The sequence below is a fragment of the Bemisia tabaci genome, chromosome 2 (genome assembly GCF_918797505.1).
Source record: "Bemisia tabaci chromosome 2, PGI_BMITA_v3".
NCBI lineage: Eukaryota > Metazoa > Arthropoda > Insecta > Hemiptera > Aleyrodidae > Bemisia > Bemisia tabaci.
In genome coordinates, this window is record NC_092794.1 from 72,338,851 (window position 1) to 72,356,457 (window position 17,607).

The 17,607-nt window shown below is 38.8% G+C and overlaps 1 protein-coding gene across 9 annotated transcripts in view; it reads right to left on the reverse strand.

Moving 5' to 3' along the window:
- The window catches only part of LOC109032035 (GTPase-activating Rap/Ran-GAP domain-like protein 3), a 480,199-nt gene that overhangs the window by 62,489 nt on the left and 400,103 nt on the right, over positions 1 to 17,607 (reverse strand). For all 9 annotated transcript variants that reach the window (XM_072296201.1, XM_072296202.1, XM_072296203.1 and 6 more), the window contains 2 exons: positions 9,568 to 9,637; positions 2,005 to 2,094 (listed from right to left, as the gene is read on the reverse strand). In XM_072296201.1, the coding sequence (XP_072152302.1) occupies positions 2,005 to 2,094; positions 9,568 to 9,637 (160 nt within the window). The remainder of the gene's footprint in view (positions 1 to 2,004; positions 2,095 to 9,567; positions 9,638 to 17,607) is intronic.

The following is a 17,607-nucleotide window of genomic DNA, read 5'->3' on the forward strand; positions in this document are numbered from 1 at the left end:
TAGAAAAACGCATTTGAAGATTTGAAATGGTGTCCCGAAAAATGAAATGCAGCAGTTGGTTAAACCAAAGTCAATTCTCTTAAACTAGATCCTACAGCTTTGAAATCCATTAAAAGTTTAAAAGAAATAAATAATTTGCCCTCTGTAATCATTGGACAAAGTAAGCCAGAGATACGCCCTTCTTTCGGAATCCTTGTATGTACGATAAAAAAGAGGATCGTTTTTCTTCGATAACTCATAAAGTAATGAAAAAGAAGAAAATCGGGGAAATGACTTTCTGCTAATACATTTCAGTATTCTAACGAGCCAAAGTTTTTAAAGATCGGGTCACTGGTTGCAGAGAAACCCAGCTTTTTCTGGGCGCACTTGTGATTGCTGAAGACACTAAATTCACTACTAAGTTGATTTCTTTCTTTTGTATCTCGTGACAAAATTAATTTAAAGGAAATAAAAGAGAACAGTTTCTGCAGAATTTCTTCAGCTTTCTAACGAGCTATAGTTTTTTAAAATCGGAGGTTTATTAGCGGAAAAAACTGAACTTTTCCGGTTGCACGTACATGAGAAAAGTGCATTGTTATTGTCGTCGGAAAACTGTTATAATCCGCTGTTGCTCCTTATTGAGTCTGGAGGGTCTCCAAAGGTGGTCGAACATTCAATTGGTTACGAATTGCACCCATTGGATTCTGTTTGTCTAATATCAATTACATCTTGCCCCCCCCCCCCTTCCAACGGTATGGGATATGCTGTGTTGCCAATCGTCCAGAAATGAACCTTATTGGTATAGCGGTTTCTTCTTAAAATTATTGTCTTTTCTTTGGTTGTCATTTTAAACTGTGGAATTCCTTATATGTTTGAACCGAGTGCTGCTTAATAATTTGATACATTGTCCGTAAAAATGAACTTTTCAATGGCCAAACCTTCATCACCGAATGCTCCAATTTTATGAGGATGGAAAATGCGTCGATTTAATCATTCAAAAAAAAAAAAAAAAAAAATGCCCCTATAGAGAACTTTTCTTGTCATTTTTCAAGAGTATCTGATGAAAATTCTGTAAGCTCTTGTCTGTTAAGCTTCATTGATCTTATAATGTTGCCAAATTTAATGAACTCTCAGATAAGGTACGCCCCTTGACCGCTTCCCACTCCAACCCCCCAAGCGCTTCGTCGGGTAATCATTTTCAATAAAAAAACCCATGTTGAATATTCTGTAGTTGTTCATGCGACAGATTTCCACTTTTATTGATTAAAAAACTTAAGATCTGTCCGATGTTGCAAAGTTTCTGCAATATTTTTCGTAATATTCTCGAGAAGTATACGTTCGCGCCTGCGAGTAAGGTGGCTGATATATGTAGGAAGTTCCACGCTGCGGCGCGTCATCACAGCAGCCATTTGGGAGATTTCACTATCGCGTACTTGTGTATCTTACATCAAACATACATAGAGTCACGAGAATTTGTTTATAAACTTGCAACTCCGAACAACTCCGAAACTTAAAGCTTCGGACTGCATTAACATTACTAATGTAATATGTGCAATAAATCGTAACTCTCACATTTCACGTTCTGTGATGTACAGTAAATAAAAATGAATAAATAATCATTCTATTCGGCTAAAACTATTCCTTCTAATGAGAACAAAATGGAAGTGACACTTCTTTCACCAGAAAACAGGTAAAAATCCATATCACGGAAGGCAAAATGTGTAAATAAGAGGAGAAAGTTCGTTGGCCGGAAGAAGGGCGTATCTTCGGTGTACTTTACAGGTCAATTATTCACGTAACAAATCGACAGATTTTTCTCAAACTTGGAGGATACTCTCACTATTCGACGTAGAATCAGAAAAGCAGAATGTTGAAAAAAGGGCGTATCTCGAGATACGCCCTTCTTCCGGCATGGTCCTCAATTAATAAACTCATGGTTTACTCAAATGATAAGTTAGGGTGCTCTCATTGGGTGCACAAAATAGGTTCAAGCAACGAACTGAAATAAGGCACTGGGGGACATACCTCTCCGCACTCCTTAGTGACCGAGTCTCCATTTTCGACCCGGAATCTCTTGCCTCCGGACTCTTGTCCATTATTTTCAACTTGAGGTAGCTGCAAAAAAGAAACAAATAAATCATATTTTGAGTCAGTCTTTTTTTTCTCTTTTTTTTCTTATTTTCTTTTTTTCTTTTTTTTTTCATCAAAAGAAAATTACCGAAACAACATGCTAAAGGCCTATCCACGGCACGGGTGAAACTGCGAGACCGTGTACCTCATTTGCGGTATGTTTCAAAATGTCCTTTTCAATTTACTTTCACGAAGGAAAATGAACCAACACTTTGCTTAAAGTTTTGAAATATTTTTCAAGCAAAGAAGTTGATTATTTAATTAGTATCTAGAAATGACGCTGTGATCTCCTTACAATCGTTTTGCCAAAATTGTTTGCCTTGCCAGCTTTTGTTTTGACAAATCCGGTTAATTTTATGCATGCCAATTTATATTTTTCCATTAATTTTGACAACCAAGGCTGAGTCTCGTTCCTCCTGTAGAAAACAGACGACGGTATTTTTTTTTTTTTTTTTTTTTTTTTTTTTTTTCAATAGAGCGAATTTATTTTTTCGTCCACGTAAAAAAAATATTCATTTCGCATTTGCAAATCATCAAATGATTAAAATGGTTGACTACCATATCGACGCGGTGAAACTACCAAACCACGTATCTCGTTTCCGGTGTTTAAAAATCTCCGCTCCGATTTTATAGTTTTTGATGGAGAACAATTCAATATCATTTCTTGAAATTTTCACAGAGTTTTCTTGGCACAGAGAGGAAAGAACCCGGTAGTTCTCAAATATTGTTCCAATCAAGTAGTTTTCCATTTAAAAATGAAGTATGACAAGAAGTCTACAACGTCGCAAACCGAGATACGTGGTCGGGTAGTTTCACCGTCGATACACTTTACTAATTTTTGTTTACATTTTTCCATTTTCCTTGTTTAATGAATGTCCCATTGATTTTCAATATTTGAAATTTGTCGGAATTGCTTTTATAGTCCAATCATATCATCAACGGGCGAATGCTGTCGAAGACCGATTTTTTTCGGCCATGACACCTGTCCTAACGCAATTGCGCAATTTCAATCAAAGTCCCTCGCTAAATAGGATAGGAGGCATTTGTGTACACATGCAGATTCATTTAATGAAACATCTAACACGACCGTTTGCCTGCGACAGACGCATCAACAGGAGAGTTCGACTTAATTTTGCCATTCGGAACTATAACTTCCGACCCATCTGTAAAAGCACTTATCTGGATAGAGTAACTAATGGTACATACGGTGATTTTAAACTGAGGCACAATTTATAGTTCCTAATTACGGAATGTAGTCCAGTTCATCTGCACGAGGAGGAAAACGCCCGTTTTAGAACTCGTGCGCGCGCGGCTATAAACAGGGTGATCCAAACCGCCCGTCCACTATCTTTTTCTCGAAAACGGCGGAGAATTGAGCTTCGGGACAAAAACTTTCATGGAGTAAATCGACCCCAAAGATTCGAATGAAAATGTTTTCAGCCCCCCAAAATGGCCCCTTGGGAGGGGAACCCCGCCCCCCGTTTCTCGCAATTTTTAAAAAGGATGGGTATGTTTTGACTCTAGATTCGGAATCTACGGCAGAAAAAAAAGAACGTTTTGTTCTTTGTGCTTTTTCCCTAAGCCCCCATTTTTTGGAGTTATGGGGCATTATTTTTGGGGCTATTTTCAAATCGATGCTGTAAGCGGCCAAATTATCCAAATTTCAAAATCTAAAAATCTCCTGAGAGGATAAGTCAATACCTTTTTCATGATGTGCCATATGACCCATGTTGCTCCAAAATTTTGGGGGCCACGACCCCCCAAAATTTTTGGGGCTTTGGAGGGCCGTAAGTCGAAAATTTCAAATAGCAAGGGTATGTTTTGACTTCAGATTTGGATTATACGCAAAAAGTTACGCAGACTTGTTATGGCGCATGGCCTGTTTGCTCAAATTTTTTTACCCCTTATTTTCTCCAAAAATACACGGCCTCTTATGGGGAAATGGGGTCCTTCCGTAATTTGGAGCAAACAGGCCATGTGCCATATCAATTCTACGTAACTTTTTGCGTAGAATCCAAATCTGAAGTCAAAACATACCCTTGCTATTTGAAATTTTTGACTTACGGCCCTCCAAAGCCCCAAAATTTTTGGGGGGTCGTGGCCCCCAAAATTTTGGAGCAACATGGGTCACATTCCACATCATGAAAAATGTATTGACTTCTTCTCTCAGGAGATTTTTAGATTTTGAAATTTGGATAATTTGGCCGCTTACAGCATCGATTTGAAAATCGCCCCAAAAATAATGCCCCATAACTCCAAAAAATAGGGGCTTAGGGAAAAAGTGCAAAGAACAAAATGCTCTTATTTTCTGCCGTAGATGCCGAATCTAAAGTCAAAACATACCCATCCTTTTTGAAAATCGCGAGAAATGGGGGGGGGCTCCCCCCCAAGGTGCCATTTTGGGGGGCTGAAAACATTTTCATTCGACTCTTTGGGGTCGATTTACCCCATGAAAGTTTTTGTCCCGAAGCCCAATTCTCCGCCGTTTTCGAGAAAAAGATAGTGGACGGGCGGTCTGGATCACCCTGTACTTCTCGAGGTGGGACAAATCCGTGCGACCAAAGGGAGGCCTGTCTTTGCGTCGCCGGATCGTGGGACATAGGGCCTTCGTCTCGTCGGAAACAGGAAGCGTGTATACAAGGAACCAAGGGCGACTGACTCAGCAGCTTCGACGATCAAAAAGTTGGCACATTAGCCTCTCACCTCGGCGCCACGTCCCCAGGTTCCCTGGGGATACATGACGCGTAAGTGTTGGGAATGAGACCGCGGATATGGGCGGACCCTGTTCGCGGCGATGCGGGAAAAATGTGTGCGTTTCATTCACAAAATGGTTCCTTGCGGGCGTTCTCGCACATAGCTTTCGGAAACGGATTGAAGCTATTAGGCTTTCCGTGGAACTACGTTGCCGGCTGAAGAACCCTTCGCAGAGGGAAGTATTTAATAAATGGCTTCGAAAAATGTTTAAAATTACTCCGTTATAATTACATCGAAAAACTGGATGCTGATTCAACATTTTGGATGTAAAAAAGTGTGCGACAACTTACAAAACGCTGAATCAACCGCTACAGCAGTTACTTTAGCAGTCAATATGTACCTACAACTAACTGCTGTGGTGGTTGATTCAGCGTTTTGTGAGTTGTCGCACACTTTTTTACGTTTTTATGTTAAACCAGCGTCCTTTTTTTCAGTGTATAACTGAAGAGTGACAAAACAGTTGATTGCTCTTCGGAATCTCAATGAAAGGTAGCAAAATAAATCAAATCTTTAGCGTACAAAAATGCTAGTGGAACCAATACTTGATTATTTTATGATAAGAATGCATTTTTGAGGACCAAAACCGTCTCAAAATGTGTATGCAAATAAAAAAAAACCACACACACACAAGAAAACGGGTTATCAAGGCTGGAAAGCAATACACACGAAGCCTGGGATGTTTTGGGGTGGTTTCAACCTCCTCCTCGACCAGATATGGACCAGATCCGACAATACATCGATTGATAAATGCGAAAATGCGTACCTTAATCGCGAAATCTAATGGAAATATTACCTTGCAACTCTCCGTGTTGGGTCTTTTTTTCATTATAAAATGAGTGAAGAAAATTTACAGAAAATGTTAGTACAAGTTAGTTCTCTTTTAAAAAAATAAAACATTAGCAGAGACTCACAACGTCACCATCAGAGTAACGTATTTTTCTACCTCGGCCGTTGATATGGTGAAAAAAATATGCGTTTATGAAAGAATATATTTGACAACTTTGGAGCTCAGAAACATCGCCACGGGGAGCGAACCCCCGCGAATTATCCCCTAGAAATCACGCGGAGCCCAAAACAAATACACTGAATGGCGCTTTGTCTCGGCGGAGACACGGTGCGTAGCTACGGTGCTGTCAAGTTGTCGTAAGAATTCCACTTTAATGCGTTACGGGGAGGAGATACACATGCAGCGTGCTCCGACGGCAATGCTGCGTGGAGCAGAGGAAGAGTACGTCGTTCCAGTTTTGACCCACAAAATTTTAAGGCAACTACCCTCTTGAACTCAGCGACCGCCCTCGCGTCAAGTTTTTAGATTTACTTTCCGTCCCCTCGGAATTGACATCTGGTTTACAGCGAAATGGGAAGAGTGGTGGGTCTTACGTAGTGGGCTCATTAAACATGGATGATTTGTAATTGAGGAGCTTTCCAGAAAAAGGGCACATGGCAAAAAATTGCGTTTGAGAGAAATGCATTTGAAGTTTTGGTCATTACTTCATGGTCACTGAAAGTGACTTTCGTTCAAAATCGGGAGTCCAAAATGCGATAAAAGGTACCATCAGTGGCCAGAAATTAATGATAAAACTTAAAATGCATTTCTCTCAAACGCTATTTTTTGCTACGTGCCCTTTTCCCGGAAAGCTCTTCAATTCCTTCAACACGTTACGGAACGCTAATGAGGATTGAAGAGCGGGGACTCTCGCAGCGTAATTTCCGCGCCTTACATTCAAACCCAACTGGACCCGTCGGCAACCTCAAAAGATAAACATCAGATAAACATCAGTTAAACATCAGATAAACATCAGAAGATAAACATCATTTTACACATCATCTCAATTAAATATCATAGAGCGTACGCAAAAGGCTCAACTTTTCTGAATTCGGCTCATGGGTGAAAAAATGGCGATTTGTGTCTGTCAGTGCAAATCTGGCTTTCGCGAAATTTGCTCCTGTCAAAATTGACCTGTAAATTGGACCTGTAAAAGGACTTTGGTAATTGACTTATCATCAGAGGAACATCTGTTTGGTGTTTTTATTTTTTTAAACAGCCAGTTTCGTGCGCAATTTGACTTGAGTAGAGTTACGCCATTTGCCAAACCGGTGCGTTTGAATTTGGCGGCACACAAAACCTTAATACATATCTCTTTAATAAGTTGCATAAGTTTTTCTTTCCAAAATCTGCCCCTTTTTTAGAGATAATTACTTTCCTGACAATTTGGGAACCTTTTTATATGAAAACTCACTGCATTCACAACACATTTCCATGGAGTTTGAAAACATTTGGGAGAACAATCGAGTAAATTAAAGACAAACAAGCGGGAAAGTTCTAATACTGTCGTATTAGAAAAGCGCTCAGGAGTTAGTCTATGTATTTAGTGAAGACAGGAAGTATAAAATCCGTCGACTTGGCCGGGAAATGGAAATAAAACATCAGCTGATAGCAAACAAAGGTTACCAAGGAAACCAAGGAATGGAACTTTCACAGAGGAACTCACAGATGAAGAGAGACACTAACTGGCAATGAGTTGTGTCAACGTAAATTAATCTTCAGATTTGATATACCGCTGAAAACCAATGAGAGTGACACTGACGCAAGGTGCTTGTGCTACTACACGCCGTACACAACGAAAACCAATGAGAGTGACACTGACGCAAGGTGCTTGTGATACTACACGCCGTACACACCCGAACTTGGGAACAATATTCAACATTAGTAAAGTAATGAAAGGAGCGCAATATTGTCTATGTAAACGCGTTTTTTCGTTTCCCGAAAATGCAAGCCACCGTTGAGCTCATCAGGCGAGTTTTATTAAGCTTGTTTCAACTTCAACGATCAATTTCGATAAGAATTACTCTACCGCTAAGGAATTTTCTTATAGACAAACGATCGAAACTACGCGCGCAATACGTTAAAAGCATAAAATACGGTTATCACAGCTTTATTTATTTTAAAACTAGACCCCCCCCCCCAAAAGCCTACACATCGATGAGCTGGTGCGCCATTTAAACGAATTAGCACTAGTATACTAGTACTCTAGAGACAAGTCGAAATCAAAAAGCGCTGCGTATCGGCTGAGCGCTTAAAAAGCAGAGGGACTGAGTTGAGATTTTATCCGAGTTCATAATTTCTGCCTGCCCAGCGGAAGACTGAGACTCTGTTTCTTGCAGAAACCATTATTGATTTCGAGTGCCAAATCACGTAAAGTTTCAGAAAAACATACCTGCCAAGAGTTTGAGAGTTCATTTTTCGAAAATTTCGGGCTGCAATAGTAGAAATAGCAGAGAATTACCCATAATTTAATGCTTAAATTCAGGCCCTGTCCAGTGACATTCTCAGTCTGCACATCTGAAAAATCGTGCCCTGAGTGGGCCGTAGGTAATTTTGCACTAAAACGCGAGGGGCACGGTAAAGACACATTCCCTGAGCATGCATGGATTCAGAGGGGGCTGAGAGGGCTGAAAACTCCAGTGTAAAACTTTGGAGGGGCTAGAACGATAACGAGAGGGATAAAAATACGAAATACAAATATGGGGCGCAGTGCGACGCTGGCCGGATGGCGCCCTCAACCAGTTGTTTGTCAAGCCTTGAATATCATTACCGGACTCTTGAAGTTCCTTCATTTCGGTGGATATGCAATTTGATCTCCTGGGAGTTAAAATAGTTGCCCGAGATTAAGACGGGCGTCCAGCCCAGCAGCGGCGCGGCGCGGCGCTGCAACTCCAAACCAAGGTAGACTGTTGAGTGACTAATCAGCAATCATTTAAAACTCCTTTATTACAGTGGATATGCAATTTGATCTCCTGGGAGTTAAAATAGTTGCTCGGCGACCGAACAAGTCGGGAAAATTTCAAATGACTCGTTTAGCAAAAGAGAATCAACTTGCGGTTCCTTTTTGCAAAATGCATTGGGCTGATCCTACGAATATCTCATTTTTGCGGTGCAGTTAAAAGGTTTTTAATAGGGCATTGAAGGGTTTGATTTTTAAGTCATCAAGTACACTTCGTATCGTCCACATCATTGTGTTCTTCTCCATCTCCTTTCTTCCCTAACTCGCTACTCTCCGTAACTCTACGTACGGGTCATATCAGTCAGTGCTGCTTGTAAAGATTAAGACCAGCTGACGGAAGAAGAAAAAGTGAAAGCAAACCGTGAGATATTTTGGTGTTCACTCGGTTGTTCGTTTTTGTGTAATTTAAATAATTTGTTTAGTCGTTAAATAAGAGAAAAAAGAAGAAGAAAACTGTGACCCGAACTCTACGTAACAAGGTGGCACAATTGTGCAAAATCCACACTTTTTTTCGGAGAAAGCAAGGCCGACAAGTTCAAAATTTTTAATTGGAGAAAAAAATTGAGTATGCCTTCTCTATATTATAAGAACTATTTTACCACTTTGTTTAGTTGTTGATCGCGTTTAATTATTATCATGAGTGTCGGTCAAATTCTCAGCTTTTACTAATTTATCCTTCCGCTCAAACTTGTCGCAGGAACGCGCGAGGCCTATCCCGTGGAAAAAGTAATTTCAAAAAATCCTCAGAGTTTCATTCCCAGGATTCGATCTTGAGACGTATCTCAATGAACGCCCTGTAAAGATAAGTTCCTATGTACAGCTGATTTATTGATTGCAAAGTTAGCAATTTTAAAATTTCCCCCGACAAAATCATGAGTTTCGAAAATTCTAAAATGTGCGTACAGAAATAAGGACTCACCATTTCAACGGAGCCATAATGCCGCCTACTGAACACACCGCGACGGGATATGAGATCATTGGACGAGGAACTGAAACAGAGAAAAAGTAAACAAACTTGTTATTTTTGTGCATCGAACGCAAAACAAAGTGAGGACAAAAGGAAATTATGAGCAGATAATAACGAGTGAACGGTAAGCCGAGCCTAGAACTGCTGGAGGAATTATATGCTCCAGTTGGTTCCACGCACAAAAAGCTTTGGAAGTAAATAAGAGCCGTTGGCGGAACCAACAGGAACCGGCGCACAGTGGATCGAATCAACGGAAGAAATCGGACATGAAGATAGATAGATAGATAGATAGAATACTTTATTTTCTATCCTGGGGAGGATTTAACAAAGGGGGGTTAGGTTGGGAGAACATTTACAAACATGAGATTACTTCATTATGCTACACTTATCTTCAGGATATGCTGGGCTTACAATTATGTACATGAAATAGCAGCGTTCATGATAGGCAAACTTTGTTTTTTGGTTCAGTTATTCATTTATTATGAACGATCTTATACTCAGAATTGTCGCAAAATAATTATAAATATCTGTAAGCTGTTGCTCATTTGAGTCTTTACTAAGAATTAGGTTTATGTCTTTGTTAAGGTAGCTGTGTAAGTAATATTTTCGAGTGTTATGGTAAATGGGGCAAACAAAGAATAAGTGGTGCGCATCTTCAGGTTGTTGAGTATTACAAATTGTGCAAATTTCGTTAGGGTTAATTCTATGGTTCATCTGATTGATAGTGATGTTAAGGGAGTTAACATTTCTCGCTCGTAGTTGGCTGAATAGTCTTTTTTTTCGCAAAACTCACTTTACGATATAAATAATTATGGTTGGCATCAATATTCTCAGTGTTAATTAGGTTATAATGGGGGACAAACTTTGTTTCCTTTAACTTTTCTTTGTCTCTTTCCATGTTAAGTTCTGATATTTTTTTCTGAACTTCATTTACTATTTTCCTGATCGCAGCTAGTTCTGTGGTTTCTCTAAGAAGTCGGACATGAAAATTTTGACAAAAATTGTAAAATTTTACGTTTACTTCATCACAATTTTAATTTTAAGGGGTGCTTTTTACAGACAATTTTAAGAGAAAACCAATGAAACTATTTTTAAAACATCAAAATTGCATATTAATGAAGATATATGCTTTTAAAGTTTCTAAATTATGTCCGACCTCTCCCATTGACTCGATCCACTGTGCGGCGTGGGTTGGTGGCACATATTGTCGCCACTCTAACGTAAAGGCGTATCTCTACTTCCATGTGAGCCGCAGGAAGTGTAGAGTTGTACGAGGAACAGGGCTCACATGAAAATCGAGGTACGCCCTTACGTCAAAGGGGCCACGATATTCAGAATAGAACCAAGGTGTGGACGTGTGAAACGAGCGTTTTTAATACGATGGGGGTGAGAGGCGGTTAAGGAGGGATGGGTTTCGTGACGTAGCGGCGAAAATTCCGTTTTCCATCGCTGAGGGGCGCTAAGCAGCTACGTCAGAGCTTGTAAGTTGCATCACTCCGGTAAACGAGGAATGATCTCGAGGATACGTGGAGTAGAATACTCACCGTTGCCAATTTCCGCCGACTTCTAAATTTTCAGGGTTTTCTTTTGGGATTTCCTTTTTTTCATGATCCCTCACTGAAAAAAAGTATGGTGACATCTGCTATAAGTCTACTTGAATTTTTACACAGTGATAGCATTTAGTGAAAATGACAAGAATTACGGTAGTATTCACCTGAACTCTGCTGATACTTACCATTATATGGTGAATGCTACCACAGAGTCTGGTGTTTATTACCGTACTCATATCACTGTGTCAGAGTGTGGTAAAGTCTAACATATTTTTTTTCAGTGCTTCGTTGTGGAAATCATTAGTAAATTTTGGGTAACTTTATAAAATGGCTAAAAAGTGAAACCACGTGACTCCGTTTGCGACTTTGTAGACTTCGTGCCATGCTTTTTTTTTCTGAGAAAACTGGCGAACGCAATTTCTTATGAAAACTTCCTCAGTTTTTCTTCTATGCTAGCAGAATATAATGTACTTATACAGTTTAACCTATTTTTGGCGCGTATACGTAGTATACCCCCTTTGAGATCGTTTCGACCCCCCACTCGATACAATAACCGAGTCCCTTAGTTCCTTACCGAAAAGTGACTACCGCGAACTTCTGAGATCTCCCAAAGCGTGTAAAAAGTTTACTACTCCGTCAATAATTATGATTCAAATGTTTTTCTCATTCTAGGGCTTTCTAGTTTATGTGCAATGAATACCAAGAGTCTACGTTACTTGGTTTTTTTTTAAAAAAAGCCTAAGAATGCGCAGCGCTGATTTAAAATATGCATATATAAGCAGAAGCAAGCGAACTGATTCGAGGATTGCTGAGCAGGTTAGCACTCTGGCGCAACGGTGATTTGGGCATTTTAGCCCCAAAATACCTTTCAATCGTCTTTATTTTTCAGGAGCTCGACAGAATTTTTCCTTTCTTCGCTTAATTATTCCGTAGCACTTTTCTTCAAGAATCTGATAAGGTTTTGCTTGGGGCAGATCAAAAAACTTAAACTCGTTGGAATGCCTTTCTACATTCACAATACAAGGTCTCGTCAAATATGCGTCGTTGACCTCGCAGTGTTGGATCGTGAATTCTCTTGTTGTGCTGCTTGCCTATTTTGAAATCTCTGTAAATGAAAACTAAGGGGTTGATAGGTGTGAGTTAATGACGCGCCTTATCAACACTTTGTGTTGGAGTTCACTGCTTGTTTTCGGTTGATTCTCCTTAAAAAATGATACTTTGGAATACCGCAATGGACATACATGGTTTCACACTATGGTAATCGATTCTTGTGTGGTTTTCCAACTCTTGTCAAATTCCTTCCCCCATTTTCATGAGAATGTTAATACTTCAACTTCGGGTGAATAACAATGTTACAGAACTACGTAGTAGGCCTGAAGAGGTTTAGTTTATCAATCGAATATAAAACGTCTGCCGCAAAATACCAAAAACTCGTCATTTTCAAAGACCACGTTATCAAACAATGACTAATGAAATTATGAGTGAGAGAGTAAAACAATATGCCCTTCAACAGACACCATATTTCAAAAGCGAAGCAAAGACTTCTGCCCATTATGCTGATAACAACACTGTTTTGACAAACGTGGTTTGTCATTACAAGGCCGTCGCTTGAACCAAATTCATACACGCATATGTCCCCCTCCCTTTAAATCATATGCGTGCGGATTAGCTAATGCTTATAACAAGACGCAGGGGGAGGGGGGCAGTGGTTTGTCACAAAAATGCGAGAGTCAACAACGGGAACGCAGACCGCGTGCTGTTTGCCCATCGTCGAAATTACACGCCTCAGTTCAAAGAAAGACGAAAGCCGATGACCGTTTGACAGTTTTGTGATTTTTATTATTCATGGTCTGTTGATCCTCACCTCCAAGCTACGCGTAGATCTGTTAGTAACGCCGTTGTGTAGAATAATTGTGAAGTGGAGTTGCTTTCAGAATGAGGATTTTTGACTTAACAATCAACTTCTGCGTAATATTCCGGAGGAGTAACTTAACGCCGATTTAATATGGAATCCACCCTTCCCCCTCCAAAAAAAGTTCAAAAATTGAAATTTTGATTCAATAGCACCCGTTCTCTTTTGACCTTCATTTCCAGGCTGACTCTTCTTGTAGCGATATGGGTACGGCCGAGAATGACAAATTGAATGTAGATGGATTTTATGTTACTGATCAAGAATGCTCATCATTACCATCTTCATTGAAAGAATGCAAGATCTTTATTTAAACTGAGGTGTTGAGAAAAATGCAGTAGCTTTTTCTTTTTCTTCTTTTATTTTCTTTTATTTAATTTAATGTTTATGATGATATCCCAGAAAATTTTTTGATCCCCCCATCTCGGACTGAAGGCTCCTTTAGAAAAAAATGTAAAGGGTCAAAAGTCTTGTTTTGACCCATAAAAAACGCCCCCGCAATCTGACCGTGTAATTCTCAGACATCCTGCATAATAAGTTGACACGTTGGGAGACTTTCAGAATAAAATGGACGACATTTTGTGCTGAGGAACGATTATTCCAGGCTCGTGTCAAAAACAGCGTGTATGTAGTGATAAAAAGGATTGACGAATTTTTCCAGGAGTGTGGTTAATTTAACATTATTCTACTTGATTTTTGACACAGTCATATTGTATGGTATTGAAGGCGTGACATCTGGTGCCATTTACCATTTTTGATGAATGCGACTAAAGTTACGGTCGTTGCTATCATTAAAGTCTGCTTGTAATTACTGTGCTCATATAACCGTCACTGCATAAACCATTCTTTTTTTCTCAGTGTGCAAGTCGATCCTTCTTAGAAAGGTTTCCAGCCTACACTGAAAAAAAAGGGTTTGGATTTTTGCCGGAATATCGGTGTACAACACCAACTCCGGATAGCTGATATGGCCCCAGCTAGTTATTTTGGATAGTAGGCAAACCCGATTTTGGTATCTACGCTGACTCGGAAGTTTAGCTAATATCTAAACTAGTTGGGCATAAATCTAAACCTGGTTTGGATCGCTAAATTGAAGCATCGGCAGCAAATTTTGGGGTTTGTAGCCAGGGGACAGTTGAAAAGAGCCCCCCAAAATGGATTATTTACGGAAATAATGTCTAAAACCGCGAAAAATATGGTCCACGAGACTTTCAGAGGCATATTTCTCGATATTTACGTGCAGAATTTTTTTGGCCTATGTCGGGATTAGAACCTGGAACCTACCTAACCGAAGACGAGGATCCTACCTACTGAGCCATGCCGAGAACTTAATGATCGGGGATGAAAAACCCGCATTTAGCTTCCAATTGCTAGGACAACCAGGATATCTTGACCAATTTACAAAGCTTTTGTTCGATTTTTATTTTAATGCATTATTTTACTTCATTTTATTTTTTCACTTCATTATATTATTTTACGTCATTTGTTTTACTTCATTTTGTGTTTTTGGTTGATTTTCTTTAGACTTCAGGTATTTTATGTATTTACTTTATTTATTTATTGACTTTATTTTATTAATTTACTTTATTTTATTTATCTACTTAATATTATTAATTTACTTTATTTTATGAATTTACTTTATTTTATTTTTTACTTCATGGTATTTTTTTACTTTATTTATTTTTTTTTTAGGTAGGTGCTTCGTTTTATTTTTTTTCATTCAACAGGGATGAAAGTAATTGTTCCTCAAATTTTGTTATAATCAGCATTTCCTTACTCTCTCTAAAATAGGAAAAAATGATGTGAAGGTCTTAAATAAAAAAGATTAGCTTACAAGGGGGAAAGTGGATAGAATGCCTAGTCAAATTCTAAACACGCATTATTCCCTTATTATGCAGTTCCAAAAGGTCATACCAGAAAAAATCTTTTGCTCAGTTTCAAGGTATTTTTTGGTAAATGATAACAATCCTGGCACGGAATAAGAACCCAGTGTATGTAGACAGCATAAAAATAATATCACTGAAATTATTGATTTTCGTTATGAATTCATTTAACAGGTACTTGTAAATTTAAATTGAATGTAGGACAGGCATCCATCAATTTTTTTATCATCAATCGATCAAAAAGGTACACTACCCACCCATTACAAATCTGATACCTAAACTCAAATCATTAAAATACAAGAAATCAGAGGATAACAGGGCTCTGGCTTTTCATCACCACATAATTCTCTGGAAATTAAAATTTTGGACATGCTAATGATGTAGCATTAAATGGATCGGTTCTTCTCCAGACTTCCAATCCTCTACTCTTGACTTCTGAATAATGGGCACAGAAAAACACAGCTTATAGGAAGACAAACCTGGAGTCATAACCGGTTCCATGAAAATGAAACATACTATTAATATTGTAACTGAAAATGGGGCTAGATATGTAAAGTTGCTAGTAGGTGTATATGTACTTAAGTACTTACGAACTTCTCCTCCGTGCTAATCATTGTTGTTCAGTTATCTGCAAAGTAAGTTCTGCAGGTTGGAAGTGTGGGTACATTGAAGGATATTCTGCTAACTGTCAAATTATAGTTCCGCAATTTAATTGCAGTAAAGAGCTAGAAACTATAATGTTGAACTAAGCAGGTTTGATGGATCGATATTCTAGAGAAGATGGAGAAATGAGTTGAAATAAAATGATTTCAGGGCAGCCTTTGAAAGAATTCCTCCAGAACTAATCTCTGGTTGAGTCATAGGTATGAAGTGGTAAAACTTTGAACCTCTTTGCCTGAATTTGATTTTGATGCGACTTGGTACCTTCCTACAAAATACAGTCCATTTCATGGATATATTGGATACGCAGTGACTGTTATGAAAAACCAAGGCGGATAAAGAATGAAAATATATTTTGAGGTTAGCTTTAATGAAAAATAAACAATTGTGTTCTGGCGCTGAGCGGAGATGTAAATTGATTTCTAAGTTGTTATACGAAGTTAAAAATATTTCAGATGAGTTACCTGAGAAAAAGTTGTCACCTTAAAATCTATGTGCCGCTGAAAGAAACCAAAATATTGAGCTTTGATACATACATGAGGTCCTGATTCTAATTACGAGCGACTCATAGATAGGTACACACTGTTACTATCCCATGTATTAAAACAATAACACCGATATCGAGCGATCAAAAGATGATTTGGATAATGCTGATGTTTCTTGATTTAACAAACTGATGATAAGAATCACTGTCAGACTAAAGTCCTCCGGTTTCATCGCGAATTCTTGTCACGCAGCACGCCGCTCGAACGAACAGATTAGTTAAACATCTACACTCTTGAACGAAGGAATACTGCCTTACTTGAAAGATTGAAGATCAGCAATAATGCTTTCAGATGTGTTTAGTTTAATGATTAAAGAATTAGTAACATAATACCTTGACTCACCCACCGGGATGGTGTTATTGTTATCAGTTCCTGTTGACATCAACAGCACTGAGACTGAGAGTTAAGTTCTACTGCATTCAGAGAGCGCCACTGATTCCGAGAATGAGCGGTGAATTTGAAATAGCACAGCACTTGAGATAATCAATTTTTATTACTTTTAATTCGTTAACCGACTCGATACGACCGACTCGCGACGCCATTAGCATTTCAACTGAGACTGAAAAAGTAACGGACTTTTTTAAACGCACGTGATTCGTCACTGCACCTGCCTAAACAGTTTGTGACGGTATATGGCCAGTTTGGATTATAGCCGAACTAGTTCAGCTACTACCTAGAAGTGGTTTAGATACAACATAAACTTTTAGGTTTGTGATGAATCTAAAATAGGGTTTAGATAGCACATAAACTTGGTTATGCTAGGAGCTCAAAGGTTTTGTTTCCTACTTCAAACAGTTTGCCTATTAGCCTAATCGCCGCTGAACTGACCAGTTCGGCTAAAATCTGACCCTTTTTTTTTTTCAGTGTAAGATAGTAATTCTATATTGCAAAAAAATACACCAAACTTCCAACAAGAAACGTCGTGAATCGAAGGTCGAGGGAAGTCAACATCGATGACAAAAATGTGACACCACGTATCTCCGTTAGCAACACGTCGCAAACTACCTGCCATACTTTATTTTCTCATTGAGAAACTAGTCGACTTAGTTGACTTAATTTCTTGAAAACTTCCTTAATTTTTTCTCCTTTATTAGGAGCTTCAAAAACGTCAAGCCAAACACTTGACATGTTTCTCTCAGAGAAATTAAAATAGGAACAGAGGTTTTGAAAAACCCATTTTGGACTTGACTGAAAATAAAATCGGTCATGTGAACCGAACGTTCGGTGTTCCATTTTATCTCAATATTCGGTTTGTCAAATTGAACTTTCGGTTCGTACAACCAAATGAGCGGCATATACAACCAAACTTAGTTCGTCAGTTAAGTTTACCGCACAGGTTCGGTCACACGAACCGAAAGTTCGGTTTGACAAACGGGAAAATCAGTTTGACGAATCGAAATAGTTGGGATGATATGGAACACCGAACTTATCGATATTTCTGTGAAAAG